Here is a 16,404-nt window from a genome sequence, read left to right as displayed (position 1 = left end):
CATTCATTTTCACAGAGATGGCAGAGGTTGGAATTGAACTCCTATCTCCTAGCTGTGAGGCCTGCGTGCTAACCACTCGAACGCCGTGCAGCCTGTGGTATATTAATTTACATGAAAGTAAATTAATTTTAATTGTTTTGAAGTTGGGGCGGCACGGCGGTCATGTGGTTAGCGCGCAGACCTCACAGCTAGGAGACCAGGGTTCAATTCCACCCTCGGCCATCTCTGTGAGGAGTTTGCATGTTCTCCCCGTGCATGCGTGGGTTTTCTCCGGGTACTCCGGTTTCCTCCCACATTCCAAAAACATGCTAGGTTAATGTGCGACTCCAAATTGTCCATAGGTATGAATGTGAGTGTGAATGGTTGTTTGTCTATATGTGATTGGCTGGCCACCAGTCCAGGGTGTACCCCGCCTCTCGCCCGAAGACAGCTGGGATAGGCTCCAGCACGCCCGCGACCCTTGTGAGGAAACGCGGTAGAAAATGAATGAATGTTTTGAAGTTATATAGTATAATTTTGTTTTTAAGCACAATAAGACATCATAAAACACAAAATGTTTTTTGAAAATTCTGAGGAAATAGAACACACACTGTGTTATAAATAAATAAAGTACAGTATCTCATCAATGTGGTCCCAGTTGCACAGCTACAGGAAGGGGCGTAGTGTCATTGTCAGCTGCAGACTGGTCATTTATAATTCCTTTTTTTTAATCTGTGTCTGTGCTGAACAGCTGTTGAAGACCCTCTGCTATATCTAATCACCACCACCACTCCCTACTCTGCAGCAAGGAAGCATCCATAGCCCCTCCTAGTGGTCCCGAATCTGCAGCAATCCCAGCCAATCCACACCCACAACGCCCGGGCTCTTGCCTCTTTAAGCCCCTCCTGCTCTTCCTCCTCCCTCAACCCGGCCCCCAGCCTGCCTCCCTGCTCTGGAGCCCCTCCAGCATTATAAAGGCATTGTCCAGCCAGCTCAGTGGGTGTCGTCTCGCCGTTGCTGTCACTCTCAGCTCTCCAGACTTCTTTTTTTAAAAGCATCCACAATGAGGGAGATCGTGCACATCCAAGCCGGCCAGTGCGGTAACCAGATTGGTGCTAAGGTAGGAAAATGTTAAAAAAAAAAAAAAAAAGTCAAAATAATTTCACTAATAAGTTTTGTGAATAGTGGGTTTGATTCCATTGTGCAGGTGGTTGGTATCCCTCATAACTGGTGGACAAAGAGCCTAACAAAAATGAATAATATGCATATATAATGTAGATATATTCTTATATATATATACATATGTATATATATAGTCTTTTGTTTGGTGACTATTGTGCATTGCGGTAAATGTTGCGTGGGTGTGGAGAATAACGGTGCGCTTGTGTTGTCGGTTTGTCTGTCTGCTTGTGTCCACACCGGGCGTGTCTGTCTCCACATTCATCCACCCTCTTTTGTCTGTGTGTTTCTCTGTGTGTGTGTGCAAATGAGAGAAGAACCCCCCAAAAGAAATATTGTCAAGAGGAGCCTTTCACACAGAATTCATCTCATTTAGAGTCTTTTGTCCTTTCCATACTGGGCATATTTAAATAACCCAGACAATGGGAGTATAGAAGAAGATCTACAGTGAGTTTTTTTTTTTTAATCTTATTTTTCGTAAATGACTGACAGATCAATAACTGCTATTGATGAGATTTTTATTTCCAGGGGCTGCAGCGGATGGCTCAGCTGCTGTATAGCAAGGGTGTGGCATGGTTAATTGGTAAAGCAATACACACATCTAATAAAAAAAAAATCCCATTTATTACTTGATAACATGGATTTCTCTGAGTTTTCCTTGTTTTATTTAATGACTGAAATACTAGATGATGATAATTCCAAGCGGATTTTCTTTGAACAATAGTATGACATCATACCACCCCAAGGCCACACATCTGCTTCACAAGCAATGCTATACAAATGCTTAAAATCACCTCTTACACACTCGTTACAGTCTGCTGATCGTTCTTAATTAACATTTACATTGTTTTTTAAATCTATTTTGCATGCATTTGTCTCTTATAGGGCTTTAAATATATTGAAGTCAGAGTTTTAGTGAAAATATTTTAAAGTATTTATTATACAGTATACTGTACATAATAAAAACTATAAAGAAACATTTATTTACGTCTCATATGAGTGGATATATGTCATAGGAGGCATATTAAAAATAAAAAAAATACATTTTAATGTATTTTTAATTAATATAAAGGATTAATGTAAAAACAAATTGAAAAATTAATTGAAAAACAAATAAATCTGTTGGCTATTACATCACATCATGCTATGTAGGTTTGTTTGAAATATAATTTTAATAAAGGGTGTGTGTGTTGCCTTTGTGATCCATGGCTTCTTATTCCCCTAACCACATTAAATGCTCCAGGGTGGGGGAAGGAATGGAGGAAACAGCTGATGCTCCCTGGGTGAAGTCACTGCAGGCTCCCAAATTGAATTTCATTCCATGCTAATGTGGTCATACATAAGCGATAGATAGATAGACATGATTTGAATCAGTTATATGCTTATGTTTTCATTTATTAGCATAACATCACAGATCATCAGCAATATACTGTATTCCCTATTTTTATATCATATTTGTTTTCCCCATGGACTCTCCCTGACTCTGATGTCCAGCGGATTTGATTGACACAATTGCTGAGCGGGTGTCTTTGTGGTGAAGTGGGTCAGGGTGTGGCATCGCTTTGCCGCTTATTGTCCTCATTCTTTCACCGTGAATATTTTGCTGATAGCCGTCCATTGTGTCTCTTTCCCTATGATGCTTTTCTTTGTCCCTCCTCATATTAAGGTCACTTTGTTTTATTTTGACAGTCAGTCCACAGATGACCCCCCCCCCCCACCATTCTCCAATCTCCTAAATACTGATCTCCAATGCTGCCCCGCTTATCCAGATTATTGTAAATCCTGCTATTGCTGCTCTTGGCAAAAAAAAAAAAAAAAAGTGAGGCTGCATGACAGGAAAAAAAGTTGGAGGATTTCGTCTTGCGAATAGTTACTTGCTTACATCAACAATTCCACTGGCTTGGAGGGATTTAAAACACAGACACAAGTATGGTCTTTTAAAGTGGGGGGTAGCAAGCAGATCTGAAGACAATCAACTTCTTCAGCTAGGTTCTTATTTTTAGTTTTGGCCCCACAAAAGGCATCAGTAGCTTCTTTGTGCCTTTTTCTTTGCACGTTTTTGTATGTGAAAGAAGTGGCGAGTCGTCAGTTAGTCACTCTGATGAGAAAGCAGCACAACTGTATCAGTGACAGGAGGGATAATCACCATGCAAGCGCTCCTGTTTTGCTCATTTTCTACAATTTGCATTGAGGAAACAGTAATGCCATACTGTTCGTATGTGTGTGTGTGTTTGTGCAGTTCTGGGAAGTGATCAGTGATGAACACGGCATCGACCCAACAGGGACCTACCATGGAGACAGTGACCTGCAGCTGGACAGGATCAGTGTCTACTACAACGAGGCCACAGGTTAGACACACAAAACAATGCATCCCAAACATGCTTAATGGGTGACATGTCTGATGAGTATGCTAAACGCGGACTTGGACGTTTGTAGCTGTCATGGATTGTGTACAAATTCACAATAATTGGCCTCAGGATGGGAGCTCAATTCCATGCATGTTCTCCCCGTGCATGTGTGGGTTTTCTCCGGGTACTCCGGTTTCCTCCCACATTCCAAAAACATGCTAGGTTAATTGGCGACTCCAAATTGTCCATAGGTATGAATGTGAGTGTGAATGGTTGTTTGTCTATATGTGCTCTGTGATTGGCTGGCCACCAGTCCAGGGTGTACCCCGCCTCTTGCCCAAAGACAGCTGGGATAGGCTCCAGCACCCCCCATGAGGATAAGCAGTAGAAAATTAATGAATTAATTTTGACAGGTTAATGTTATTTTTCAACATGTTCTCTTGAGTGATATCATGATAGTTTGCATTTCATAATTAAATATCCGGGCTGCACGGCGGTCGAGTGGTTAGCGCGCAGACCTCACAGCTAGGAGACCAGGGTTCAATTCCACCCTCGGCCATCTCTGTGTGTAGTTTGCATGTTCTCCCCGTGGACGCGTGGGTTTTTCTCCAGGTACTCCGGTTTCCTCCCACATTCCAAAAACATGCTAGGTTAATTGGCGACTCCAAATTGTCCATAGGTATGAATGTGAGTGTGAATGGTTGTTTGTCTATATGTGCCCTGTGATTGGCTGGCGGGTGTACCACGCCTCTCGCCCGAAGACAGCTGTGATAGTCTCCAGCACCCCTGTGACCCTTGTGAGGAAAAGCGGTAGAAAATGAATGAATGAATGAATAGTCTCCCCAAGCAAGTCAGAGCTTTTCTTCCGTCATTCACACACACGTCAATGAATGCAATTCAGTGTTAGTTTCTGTGTTATCATGTTGAAATTGTGACTGAGCTGGTCTTCTTTCTGTCTGTGTATTCTGTCTTCTTGTTTTTCTGGTGGAGGAGGTAAATATGTGCCCCGTGCCATCCTGGTGGACTTGGAGCCAGGAACCATGGACTCTGTGAGGTCCGGACCTTTTGGCCAGATCTTCAGACCTGACAATTTTGTGTTTGGTGAGTGTTTTGAAGTTATATTCGTTATTGGCATAGTCGTCTATGAACAGAGAAGCTAACACACATCATGTCACTGTAGGTCAGAGTGGTGCTGGAAACAACTGGGCCAAAGGTCACTACACCGAGGGCGCCGAGCTGGTGGACTCGGTCCTGGATGTCGTGCGTAAAGAGTCTGAGAGCTGCGACTGCCTCCAGGGCTTCCAGCTCACACACTCTCTGGGCGGAGGAACCGGGTCGGGAATGGGAACGCTCCTCATTAGCAAGATCAGGGAGGAGTACCCCGACAGGATCATGAACACCTTTAGCGTTGTGCCTTCCCCCAAAGTAAGTTAGCCTGCTTCAGTTCACTACAGAGTCGACTATATGCAAAAATTACTTCAGTATATAGCAAACATACTTTTGATGAGTACAGTCATGGCTGCTTTATATATATATATATCCATCTATGTAATGAAATTACAACGATTTTGTGTGTTTTTTGTGTTCAGGTGTCAGATACAGTGGTGGAGCCCTACAACGCCACTTTGTCAGTCCACCAGCTGGTTGAGAACACAGACGAAACCTACTGCATCGACAACGAGGCGCTGTACGATATCTGCTTCCGCACACTTAAGCTGACCACGCCTACTTACGGAGACCTCAACCACCTGGTATCGGCCACTATGAGCGGCGTCACCACCTGCCTGCGCTTCCCGGGCCAGCTCAACGCCGACCTGCGCAAACTGGCCGTCAACATGGTGCCTTTCCCCCGCCTGCACTTCTTCATGCCCGGTTTCGCTCCCCTGACCAGCAGGGGGAGCCAACAGTACCGCGCCCTCACCGTTCCCGAGCTCACCCAACAGGTGTTCGATGCCAAGAACATGATGGCGGCATGCGACCCGCGCCATGGCCGCTACCTCACGGTGGCCGCCGTCTTCCGCGGTCGCATGTCCATGAAGGAGGTGGACGAGCAGATGCTGAATGTGCAGAACAAGAATAGCAGCTACTTTGTGGAATGGATCCCCAACAACGTCAAGACGGCTGTGTGTGACATTCCCCCCCGTGGCCTCAAGATGGCCGTCACCTTCATCGGCAACAGCACGGCCATACAAGAGCTGTTCAAGCGCATCTCCGAGCAGTTCACGGCCATGTTCCGGCGCAAGGCCTTCTTGCACTGGTACACAGGCGAAGGCATGGATGAGATGGAGTTTACCGAGGCCGAGAGCAACATGAACGACCTGGTGTCCGAATACCAGCAGTACCAGGATGCCACCGCTGAGGAGGAGGGTGAATTTGAGGAGGACGCTGAGGAAGATGCTTGAAGAGAAACAAGGAGACGAGACAACGAGAAACGGTCAAAAAGGAGCAACTACTCACGTAACCAAGGAACCAACATAGTATCAGCTTTGCTAGAGTCCACTTTTAGACAAGTTAGCGTTCCCATCTCATTCATTTCAAAATAAAAGCTGTCAAACCACAAACTGATGTCTGTTCATTAGCAGTTCATAGTTCCAACATTTGTTGTACCTTACACAGAATCCAACAAAACAGGATATAGTTGCAATTGTGCGCATCTCACAATCATTTACATATAATAATGTCACCTCCCCTATCCTATCTGTGCAGTACACACTTACACACTTTTTTTTTCTTTGTTTTGGTGTACTTAATACAGAAAAAAACTGTTTCTGACACTAATTGCATTCATTCATTCATTTTCTACCGCTTTTTCCTCACAAGCTTTGCAGGGGGTGCTGGAGCCTATCCCAGCTGGACTGGTCGCCAGCCAATCACAGGGCACATATAGACAAACAACCATTCACACTCACATTCATACCTATGGACAATTTGGAGTCACCAATTAACCTAGCATGTTTTTGGAATGTGGGAGGAAACCGGATTACCCGGAGAAAACCCACGCATGCACGGGGAGAACATGCAAACTCCACACAGAGATGGCCGAGGGTGGAATGGAACCCTGGTCTCCTAGCTGTGAGGTCTGCACGCTAACCACACGACCGCCGTGCCGCCCTCACACTAATTGCAGAGATGGAAAATTGCAGGCTCGATCTTATTCACCATTGTTTTGTGTTGGTGCCTGTCATACAGAACAGCAGGCAAAAAATGGTGGAAAATTTGGAAAAAGGGGCTTATGATTCTATACCGCTCAAAGTGGAAAATTACTGGTTCAACTGCATCCCTGTTCAGCACCTGGCCGATATACAGGACAAAGACACAAAAAATGCCGGCTTCGGACTACCTCCAAAGGTGGAAAATAGCCAGGGTGACTTTGTCCACCCATTCGGCCATTTTTTCATACAGTAACACTGTTTTTGCATTGTTAAAGGGGTTTCTAATAGCCCCAAAGCTGGAACTGCCATGTCACTGCATTCTGTGTTGGTACCGTTTATACAGAACACTGACTTGGACTAAAAAAAAGTCTAATTTTACAAGCAGCATAATATGAGCTTCAGCTGTGATCAGCAGTTTCCTGTCTCAAAGCAATAGTGTATTCAAGCACCCTGAAATTAATTATTTTAACACGCAAGAATGCATTTCCTTTGACAGTCGAGGCATGCAGCAGACCAGATAATAACACACTATTATTAAGTCATGTAATATTCAATTTTTCTGCTTTGTAAGCGTAAAGGTGGTTAAGGCTGAATAACGAATGACAAGCGAACCAGGCAACCACAACTATCATTGGAATGAAGCACAAGCCAGACTTAAAATGCATTATCTGTAACTCATGCAGTACTATGTCATGTAGTACTGCCTCTATCTAATACACTGCATAAAGCAAGTACAATGTCCTTAAGTGTAGTAATTGATGTTCAGCAAATTTTCAGTCAAATGTATAAAAAAATAGTGAAATATTAAACGTAATTTTTATAACATTATGATGAACATTAGAAGTATTTAGATTTTGGCCCTCCAAAGAAAAAACACATTCTCACTGAATTGGTACTTACACCTTTAAGACAGATACGTGGCGCGAAAAGTGGGTGTCTGACTCCGGTTCTTGGTCCAATCAGAGACTTGGGTAATGCATCCAACTCGTAACCGGCTTCTGGTTGTGCAGCTCAAAATGATTGACGGCTATTGTGACCAATCGTAGAGCCCTGACTCTTTTTTTGGAGGTTGATCAAACGTCACCCGGAAGAAGGGATGTGGATTGTTTATCTCCTCATTGAACTCGGGGCGTGTAAGGTAAGTGATACTCAATTTGGTTTTATACCGATTACTTACGTGACTTCGAAAACTAGTTTTGAGCTTTAGTACAAAACACTGTTAAAGATTTAGCTGTCTAACCGATCAAATGTAAAGTGATGCACGCGTTGCAGTGACGTTTGCCATACCTTAACTTACTTTTGCCAATTAACTGATTACTAGAAACGTGAGAGGATTAACTCTCCATGTTAATTTAAGTATCCACATCAATCTCATAGTTGGTATGTTTTTGGAGAGGTGCACGCTAATGCTATGCTAATGTTAGCCGCACACAACATGTTATGTTAAGTCATACGAAGAATCCTGAATGAGTAACGGTAAAATTAATACTGTATTTATTTTCACAGACGTCCCACAAGCTATGGATGCTACGCAGGTCATCAATGACTCCATCTTAGAGTCAGATGAGGAGGACCACGAAGAGAAACCAAACAGTGGCCGGAAACCTTTAGCTAAGCTGTGCATCTTGAAGAATGACCACATCCCTGAAAGAGGTAAGTGGTTAACTTTTGTTTAAACTTTCTGGTCAATATTGACAAAGCGCTCTTTGTCTCACAGACTTCCCCCTTTTTGTGGGCGATAACGTGCTTGGTCGGGACCCCAGCACCTGTACTCTGCCCTTGCCGGCACCTTCTGTATCCAAGCAGCACGCCACCATCAGCATCTCTGTCTACCGGAGACGAGGATCCCATATTAGAGTTGATATGGAAGCTTTGGTTTGGGATCTGGGCAGCATGAACGGTACCCGAAAGGGGCGCCGAAAGTTGACTCCGAATGTACGCTACTCTCTCAGCGAGGGTGACCGCCTGGTGGTGGCGGACATCCCGTGTCAGTACATCACCTGTGAGGACGCCGGGATTCCTGAGAGCAGGACAGCAGGCTTGAACTTCAGGTATCCAGATACTTCCATAGAGAAACAAGTTAAGGTGAGGGCCAGTGGAAGCACAAATGCTTCAGTTGGGCCATCACTACTTGATGGAGCACAGAAGACTCCTGCAGAGACTACTCCAGTCCAGTTGCAGAGGATGCTGGTCCCGGAATCTGACTCTGACTCGGATGGAGAGATTCAGGGGCAAAGAGAGGGCAGATACAAGTCTATAGGTAAGTATGATCTGTAATGCAGGAAGTGTATGGCTATTTCTGTATGTATGAATTTTTAATACAATTAAATATGTTTATGATTTCCTTGGATTTTACAGGTTCAGATTCAGACTCTTATAACCGCAGTGCCACCTTCCTGAGTCCTACAAACAATATAGTCCCTGAAAGGTATGTCAGAGGATGTAAATTCTTCAACTTAAAAGGGCACCCATTATGCTTTTTTCCATTATGTTTTTTTCCACTTTTCTGACCTATTAATGTAGTTAGAATGTCGTATTCTCGTGTTAAACGATGACAAACTATTGTGATGTCACACTGTGTGTAAGTCATGTGCTTGTCTGTGTAGCATACAGGGAGCTAATAGCCTTTTCCACCACAATTGGTGGGTCTACCCGCGTTTTTATACACACTGGTAGCCCTGCAAAACACATTAGAATGTGTAATTAAAATGGTAAAGCTACTTACAACTGAAGGACGTCTTGAAGTAACCTCTTTTCTTGAGAAACTTCGGACTGTCCAGTCTCTACTTCCTGATGGGATTCAGGATCTAACACATAAACAGACATTTTAAAAAGATAAATTGCCATTTATTATCAACTCCGATACCCTTTATCAACCTCTATAAAGTTGCCGCCACAAACTAAAACTATTTCTATGCATTCTGCAGTGTGATCATCCACTGTACCTAAAGGCGGGCTATGGGTGGAGTACATTAAAACAGACCGTTTTCGCGGGAAGCATGAAATCCAAATAAATACAGCTGAATAGGTGCAGATTCTGGAAGAACTAGAATGCTTTCTGTGCTGGTAATCATGTGTAGCTGCTATATAGGAGTCCACAACTCAATATAAAGTGCCAAAATCAGCATAATAGGTTCCCTTTTAAGATTTTTTTTTTAGAGTGCGCTATTAACATGAAAACGACAACATAGAAGTAATGAAGTCTACATTAAAACAATAAATCTATCGGTGGCCTAAGATTGAACACTTCAACCTCCCTGTAAATCTGCTCTATAATCCTTGTCTCTTCCATTGTCCTTTTCAGTGAGGATGAAAGCCTGATCACACTGTCGTCCTCCGCCAGAGAGAAGCCCTACAGACATGTCAGCTTCAGCAAAGAGCGTGACATAATCTCGCCTGTGACTGTAGATGACAGTGATGAAGGGGAAGGCGCTGTGGTAAACGGCCCGACACCAGGAGGGATGAGGCTTGAGGAGAAAAAACATGGTGTGCAGGAGCAGCCACAAAGCAATGCAAGCTTTATGGGAGAAGGATTGCTGCAAGTGTCCACAAGCACTGTGATCCCTGATTTTAACGTGGACAGTGACACTGATGTGGAGGCGGAAGCAGTCCAGTTTCACATGGACAGCGATACAGATGTGGAGGATGATGGTGAAGCTGGACGCCTTGAGGGGACTGATGCTGATGTGTCACATGATGCTCCGAAACTAGATTTAGCTCCTCCAGTGCTGCTGGATGACTTCCAACTAGACAGCGACACAGATGTGGACGAGGGGGCTGACAACACCAGCAGAGACGAAACCCCCTCCAGGCTAGACTTAAAGATGGGGGACTTGTCAGAGTCAGATGATGATCAGGGCCCTGCCTTTAATACACATCCTGATGTCAGAGGATCAAACTGCAATAATGTGCCTGTTGCAGTCATTCCGGCTGACACTAACATAGCGGCTTCCGAGTCTGCAGACACAGATGTGGATGAGTGCAATGCGCCCTCTGCTGGATGTGTCCGTGGACAGGACAGCAAAACAGACATGGAGGACAAAATGCCAAATCTTCCTGGGATAAAAACATCTGGGTTGCATGATGCACTTCTACAGAACTGCTCTACTCCTGTGCAAGGTAAACAATCCACAACCACTACATCTAATGATGTTAGATACAGTAGTTCTATAAAAAATGATAGCTAAAATATTCACTTTTTTACACAAAGAGGTGTTAATTTAACAATATTTTTATTGTTGATTACTGCTTCTTATTGAGAATTGTTTGTAATATTTAATTAGCCATATCAGAGACAACAAAAGAGCTCTCAACTAAGAATTACAATGGGGGTGCCCAATTTGTTTTTATCATATACATTGTTATTGTGGATCTTATCATTTTATTTGCACTTTCTGATGTTTTTAGAAAGAGACGTGGAGATGATGGAGACCCAAGCCTTCCTTAGTCCTGTTCAGAGTTCATTTAAACGTAAGTTACTGTTGTCGCTTTTTGATGGAAGACTTGTTTCCACCAAATGGGTTTAGTCTGCTGTCAAAAAATCCCCAAATATCTGACCTTCTGAACTTCAGTTGGTTGCTTATTATTTGTTTATTTTTGTGCTATAGTGGAGTGTAACCGTGTCCCTTCAGAACCCATCACCATAGGATATTACTGTGTGCGCTTTCAAACCGCGACACGCACTCAATTGACACACAAAATACTTGTTGGATAATTACTTTCAACCCAACTGGATGGGAGAAGGGAATCTTCTTTCGCTTCCTCTTTCGGCTTTTCCCTTCAGGGGTCGCCACAGCAAATCAACCGCCTCTGTCTCTCTCACACCAACAACCCTCATGTCTTCCTTCACTACATCCATAAACCTCCTCTTTGGTCTTCCTCTACGCCTCCTACCTGGCAGCTCTAAACGCGGCATCCTTCTACCAATATATTTACTATCTCTTCCCAACCATCTCAGTCTGGCCTCTCTGACTTCATCTCCAAGGCCTCTAACATGTAATGTCCCTCTGATGTACTTGTTCCTGATCCTATCCATCCTGGTCACTCATGATGACCCCAAGTACTTAAAATTCTCCACCTTCTATATATCTCCTCCCTGTAACCAAATTTTTCCACTTGGGTCCCTCTCATTCACACATATATACTTTATTCCTCTCCTTTCCAGGGCAAACTTCCACTCTTCTAGTATCAGTGAAAAGTAAGCCTGATCATGTTTTACCGGGTCTGAACTGCTCTGTATCAAACTGAACTGTACCGCATGGTGGGAACATGACAAACAGGGTCATTTTATGCATGTTTTAATGGAAATGTTTTTCCCCCAAGGTGCAGTGAGACCAACGGATTTGTCTTCATGCTCAGACAGCCTGGAGGATGAGGACTTTGTCGTGGCCGAGACGCAGCCTTTCATCATTCAGACACGAGAGCAGGTCCAGGGTGGCCTCCGTGACGACAGCCAAGCATCAGAACATAATTCCTCGGGTGAAAACGTAGAAGAATTACCGAGCGGAGCGGCATCTTTCCAACTGGGGTTGTCCGATAGCAGCCACCTACAAAGTCATGCCCATGCCCATGCCCTGGCCATGGAGAGCACCCAGGCTTTTGTCTCTGTGAGTGTGGCAGATACACAAGCATATGGAACACCAGCTAGGACATCCCACAGGGATGATTTTAACATGGAGGCCACGCAAGCCTATGAGGAGCCTGCAAAGAGTCCAGTTCGTCAGGAAGAGCTGGCTTTACAAGAAACACAAGCCTATCTTTCACAACCATACAATGGGTCTGAAGATGACCCAGAGGAAGAGACCCAACCTTTGGACTTGCCCACCTCTTCTCCTACCTTAGCAGTGCCTGAAACCCAACCTGCCTTAATAGAAGCCCCAACTACAAACAAGGTTGCATCTTTGCCAGATACCAGAGATCAGATACCAAAAGAAATGAACTTAATGGAAGAACACAAGGAGGCGGTTGGAGAAACTTGTGATGAGGCTCAACCTATTCCTGAAACTCAACTGGTAAATATAAGCGAGGATGAAGACTCCATTCCAATAGTACGGAAAAGAAAAGCCAAGCAACTTCAGCTCGAAGACGAGACCCAACCGTTGATGAGTGGCGACTTTTCTGCAGCAGAGACCCAGCCCACGGACCTAGGTCAGATTCAGCCAATACCCACAAGTCTAACTGAAGAGAGTGATGAAGAGGACCCAAGTCCTGGCTTGGTCCAGCTTCAAAAACAGGAGAAATACACAACAGGTTTGGCTGTTGATACCCAGACTGTGACCCAGCTTGTGGCTACATGCGATGATGATGATGATGATGATGAAAGCGATGGGGTGGAATCAAGTCCAGTTTTACAGCCCCAACCTTTGTCTAGTTGCGATGTTCCTGTAGCCGAGACCCAGCCTATTGGTACTCGCCACAATGAGGAACGTGATGATGACGACTCCATTCCTGGCTCACATAAAATGAAGGCGCAACCTATTCTGAGTTCCAATGGTGCGGCTGTGGAAGTGCAGCCTATGACCGTAGCGGCAACCCAGCCTATGGCGATAAGTGACAATGATGAAACCGATGATGAGGACTCGATTCCAATCCAATATAATAAAAGAAAAGCAAAGCCGCTACAGCTTGAAGAAGAGACACAACCCTTGATGAGTGGTGACTTTTCTGCAGCCGAGACCCAGCCCATGGACATAGACCAGACTCAGCCTATACCCACTAGTCGAACCGGGGAGAGTGACAGTGAGGCTCCAATTCCTGGCTTAGTACAACCTCAGAAAGAGAAGCAATTCATTCTATGTTTAGCTGTTGATACTAATCCTTTGAATGTAGCTGTGATTCAGCCTATAAGTGATGATGATGAACATGATGGGGAGGACTCGATTCCAGTTTTACATCATAATAGAAAAGCGAGGCCACTTGAAGAGACCCAACCTTTGACTAGTTGCGATTTTTCTTCAAGTGAGACCCAGCCCATAGCTGCGAGTCGCACAGAGGAAAATGATGACGAGGACCCCGTTCTTGCCTCACATGAAAAAGTGTCTAGTTCTAACGATGTGGCTGTGGAAGTGCAGCCTATGACCGTAGCGGCAACCCAGCCTATGGCGATAAGTGATAACGATGAAACCGATGATGAGGACTCGATTCCAATCCAATATAACAAAAGAAAAGCAAAGCCGCTACAGCTTGAAGAAGAGACACAACCCTTGATGAGCGGTGACTTTTCTGCAGCCGAGACGCCGCCCATGGACTTAGACCAGACTCAGCCTATACCCACTAGTCGAACCGGGGAGAGTGACAGTGAGGCTCCAATTCCTGACTTAGTACAGCTTGAAGAAGAGACACAACCTTTGACTGGTTGCGACATTCCCGTAACAGAGACCCACGTCATAACTCCAAGTCCCGTTGACAGGAGTGACAGCGAGGGTTTGATTCCGGTCTTGGTACAAATTCAAAAAGAGACTCAATCTATTATGTGTTCTAACGGTTCGGCCATAGAAGAGCACTCTACGACTGTAGCCCCGACCCAGCCTATGACTTCAAGTGAAAATGACCCTCGTGAGAATGAGGAAGAAGAGACACAACCCTTGATTAGTTGTGACTTTCCTGCAGCTGAGACCGAGCCCACGGCTGCCAGTCAAACCATGGAGAGTGATACAGAGGACCTTATTCCTGCCCTACCTAAAGATGAAATCCAGCTTCAGATTGAGACGGGACCCACATCGAGTTTGAATGTAGCTGTCACCCAGCCTATGGCTACAAGTGAAAATGAGGATAGTGATGATGAGGACTCTATTCCAGTCTTAAGCCATAATAAACAAACAAAGCAGCAACAGGAGGAGACTCAGTCCCTCAGCAGCACTCTTGAATTACTGCCCGACGTTTTGAGCCTAAAAAGTCAGCGAGAAGATGGGGATAAAGGCCAAAGGAGTAGCGATGATGACATTTCAGTAGCTCCAAGAAAACCCCAAGCGGAGGAGCCTCAGTCGCTTGAGATATCTGCTCTCGGGGATGGATTAGGTCGAGAGGAAGAAGAGCCTGCAACTCAGCCTGTTGACACATCTGAAGATGAGGAACTGGACAGCGAGATTTTTATTCCGGGCCCACGTAGACGAAAAGTCAAACCACTGCAGTTTGAAGATGAGACACAGTCGTTATTGGATTCTACAAGTCAGTCAACAGAAAATGAACCAGGTTCACTACTTCAGAGAGGAACCGAAGATGATGTTGGAACTAGCAGCACCGCTGTTGGACACTCAAGAACAACACAAGAGGAGGAAGACACAGAAAATAGAGATATCAGAAGAACTAAAGCTAGAGGAAAGTCTGTAAAATCCAGGTCTGTGAAGGAAAATATGGAAAAGGCAAAGTTGCAGCAGACCAAGGACCATCAACAGAACAATGGGGAGCATCAAAGCATCCAAGTGGAAATATTGGAAAGCAAGATAAACGGAGACGAGATTCGGGAACCTGAGAGAAAGGAGAATGAAGAGCAGGAAAGACTACAAAAAGAAATTGCAGAGTCTCAAAAAAGGGAAGAACGATTGGAAGCGGCCATTGAAGAAGAAATATGTGAGAGGGAGAGGACGGAGCTGAAGATTGAAGCCGAAGAAAGACCCAAAACACCATTGACAGGCAGAAGAGCAACCAGAAGAACCATCGCCGCTCTCACAGCAGAAGAGCAGGATCCAGATGACGTCCCGGCGAAGAGGACCAGCTCATGTTCCAACTCTGTCAGCTCTGAAGTGTCTAATGCAAGCACACAAACGAGTCGGGGGAGGGGCAGAGTGGAGAAGAGGTCAAATGGTCCTGGCCGGGTGTCCACCTCCAGGAGACAAATGATGGCTGTGGAGGAACCACCAGAGAAGGACATTGGCGATGTACTTTCAAGGTCCAGTTCTTCCACTTCCCTTGCTTCTGAGATGTCCTGCAGCAGCCTCAGCTCTCGGAGTAGAGGCAGAGGTAGCAGGCAGCAAGGAATCAGGGGCAAATCAGAACCAGAACCCAGCTCGGTCCAGCCTATTTTAAATCAGAAGTCTGCTCCCAAGCCTCCACCAAGAGGCAGAAGGGGAAAGAAGACAGATGTGTCCCTCAGTGAAGATGATGGAGAGAAACTAGAGGTAGAACATGCACCTGCCACCAGAGGGCGGAGAAGAACCAGTGTCAAAGAGCCCACAGCTACAGAGCAGTCAAATGAGAAGAACCAGTCTGCTGGTGAAGACTCTTCCAGCTTGGTCCAGCCTGTCTTAAGTCAGACTTCTGCTCCCAAGCCTACACCAAGAGGCAGAAGGGGCAAGAAGACAGATGTGTCCCTCAGTGAAGATGATGGAAAGCAGCCACCGTCACCTGCCACCAGAGGGCGCAGGCGAACCAATGCCAAAGAGCCTACAGCTGCAGAGCTGTCAAATCAGAGGAACCAATCTGCTGGCGAAGACTCTTCTCTGCCTAAAAGAACCATCAGGGGCCAAACGGTAAAAAGTGAAGCCGTTGAGGCCGGTGACGACAATCAACAGGCGGCTAAAGAATACAAGAGAAAAGGAAGGAAGAGAGAGTTGGAGGCAGGAGGGGAAGAAGTCAAAGATGACTCTCTCGCTCGTGTCCAAGCTAAGAGAAGAGGCAGGATTGCTAAACAATCTCTTTTCGACACGTCCAGTGAGGATGGAAGTCTGCCATCTGTCAGTGGTGCTGCGGAAATTGCAAAGGTAACATCATCAAAATTATCTAGGTACTATTCCATTTTACTTAAGATT

At 45.1% G+C, this 16,404-nt stretch overlaps 2 protein-coding genes across 3 annotated transcripts in view; both read left to right on the top strand.

The window, feature by feature from the left end:
* Positions 1-942: 942 nt before the first annotated feature.
* On the top strand, positions 943-6,084 carry tubb5 (tubulin, beta 5). The gene is made up of 5 exons (XM_058052964.1): positions 943-1,099; positions 3,398-3,506; positions 4,497-4,607; positions 4,687-4,931; positions 5,096-6,084. The coding sequence occupies exons 1-5, from the start codon at positions 1,043-1,045 to the stop codon at positions 5,906-5,908; spliced, it is 1,335 nt and encodes a 444-aa protein (XP_057908947.1). The 5' UTR covers positions 943-1,042; the 3' UTR covers positions 5,909-6,084.
* Positions 6,085-7,707: 1,623 nt separating this feature from the next.
* mdc1 (mediator of DNA damage checkpoint 1) overlaps positions 7,708-16,404 on the top strand; it is a 13,634-nt gene continuing 4,937 nt past the window's right edge. The window contains exons 1-7 of one of the 2 annotated variants that reach the window (XM_058052962.1): positions 7,708-7,796; positions 8,165-8,311; positions 8,376-8,918; positions 9,017-9,086; positions 9,963-10,777; positions 11,066-11,128; positions 11,981-16,356. In XM_058052962.1, the coding sequence (XP_057908945.1) occupies positions 8,179-8,311; positions 8,376-8,918; positions 9,017-9,086; positions 9,963-10,777; positions 11,066-11,128; positions 11,981-16,356 (6,000 nt within the window). In that variant the 5' untranslated portion in view covers positions 7,708-7,796; positions 8,165-8,178. Of the gene's footprint in view, positions 7,797-7,976; positions 8,039-8,164; positions 8,312-8,375; positions 8,919-9,016; positions 9,087-9,962; positions 10,778-11,065; positions 11,129-11,980; positions 16,357-16,404 lie in introns of those variants that run through there. The other variant, XM_058052960.1, reaches the window with a different exon arrangement.

This window comes from Doryrhamphus excisus, chromosome 17 (assembly GCF_030265055.1).
Source record: "Doryrhamphus excisus isolate RoL2022-K1 chromosome 17, RoL_Dexc_1.0, whole genome shotgun sequence".
Taxonomy (NCBI): domain Eukaryota; kingdom Metazoa; phylum Chordata; class Actinopteri; order Syngnathiformes; family Syngnathidae; genus Doryrhamphus; species Doryrhamphus excisus.
The sequence above is the reverse complement of the archived record's forward strand: the minus strand, read 5'-3'. Positions and strand labels throughout refer to the sequence as shown.

What these genes read in the sequence shown, in the direction of transcription:
- tubb5 (XM_058052964.1), top strand. Translation starts at nt 1,043, where the DNA reads ATGAGGGAGATCGTGCACATCCAAGCCGGCCAGTGCGGTAACCAGATT. An exon ending in GTAACCAGATTGGTGCTAAG is followed by an intron (nt 1,100 to 3,397) that starts GTAGGAAAATGT and finishes GTGTTTGTGCAG; the next exon opens with TTCTGGGAAGTGATCAGTGA. An exon ending in GCGTTGTGCCTTCCCCCAAA is followed by an intron (nt 4,932 to 5,095) that starts GTAAGTTAGCCT and finishes TTTTGTGTTCAG; the next exon opens with GTGTCAGATACAGTGGTGGA.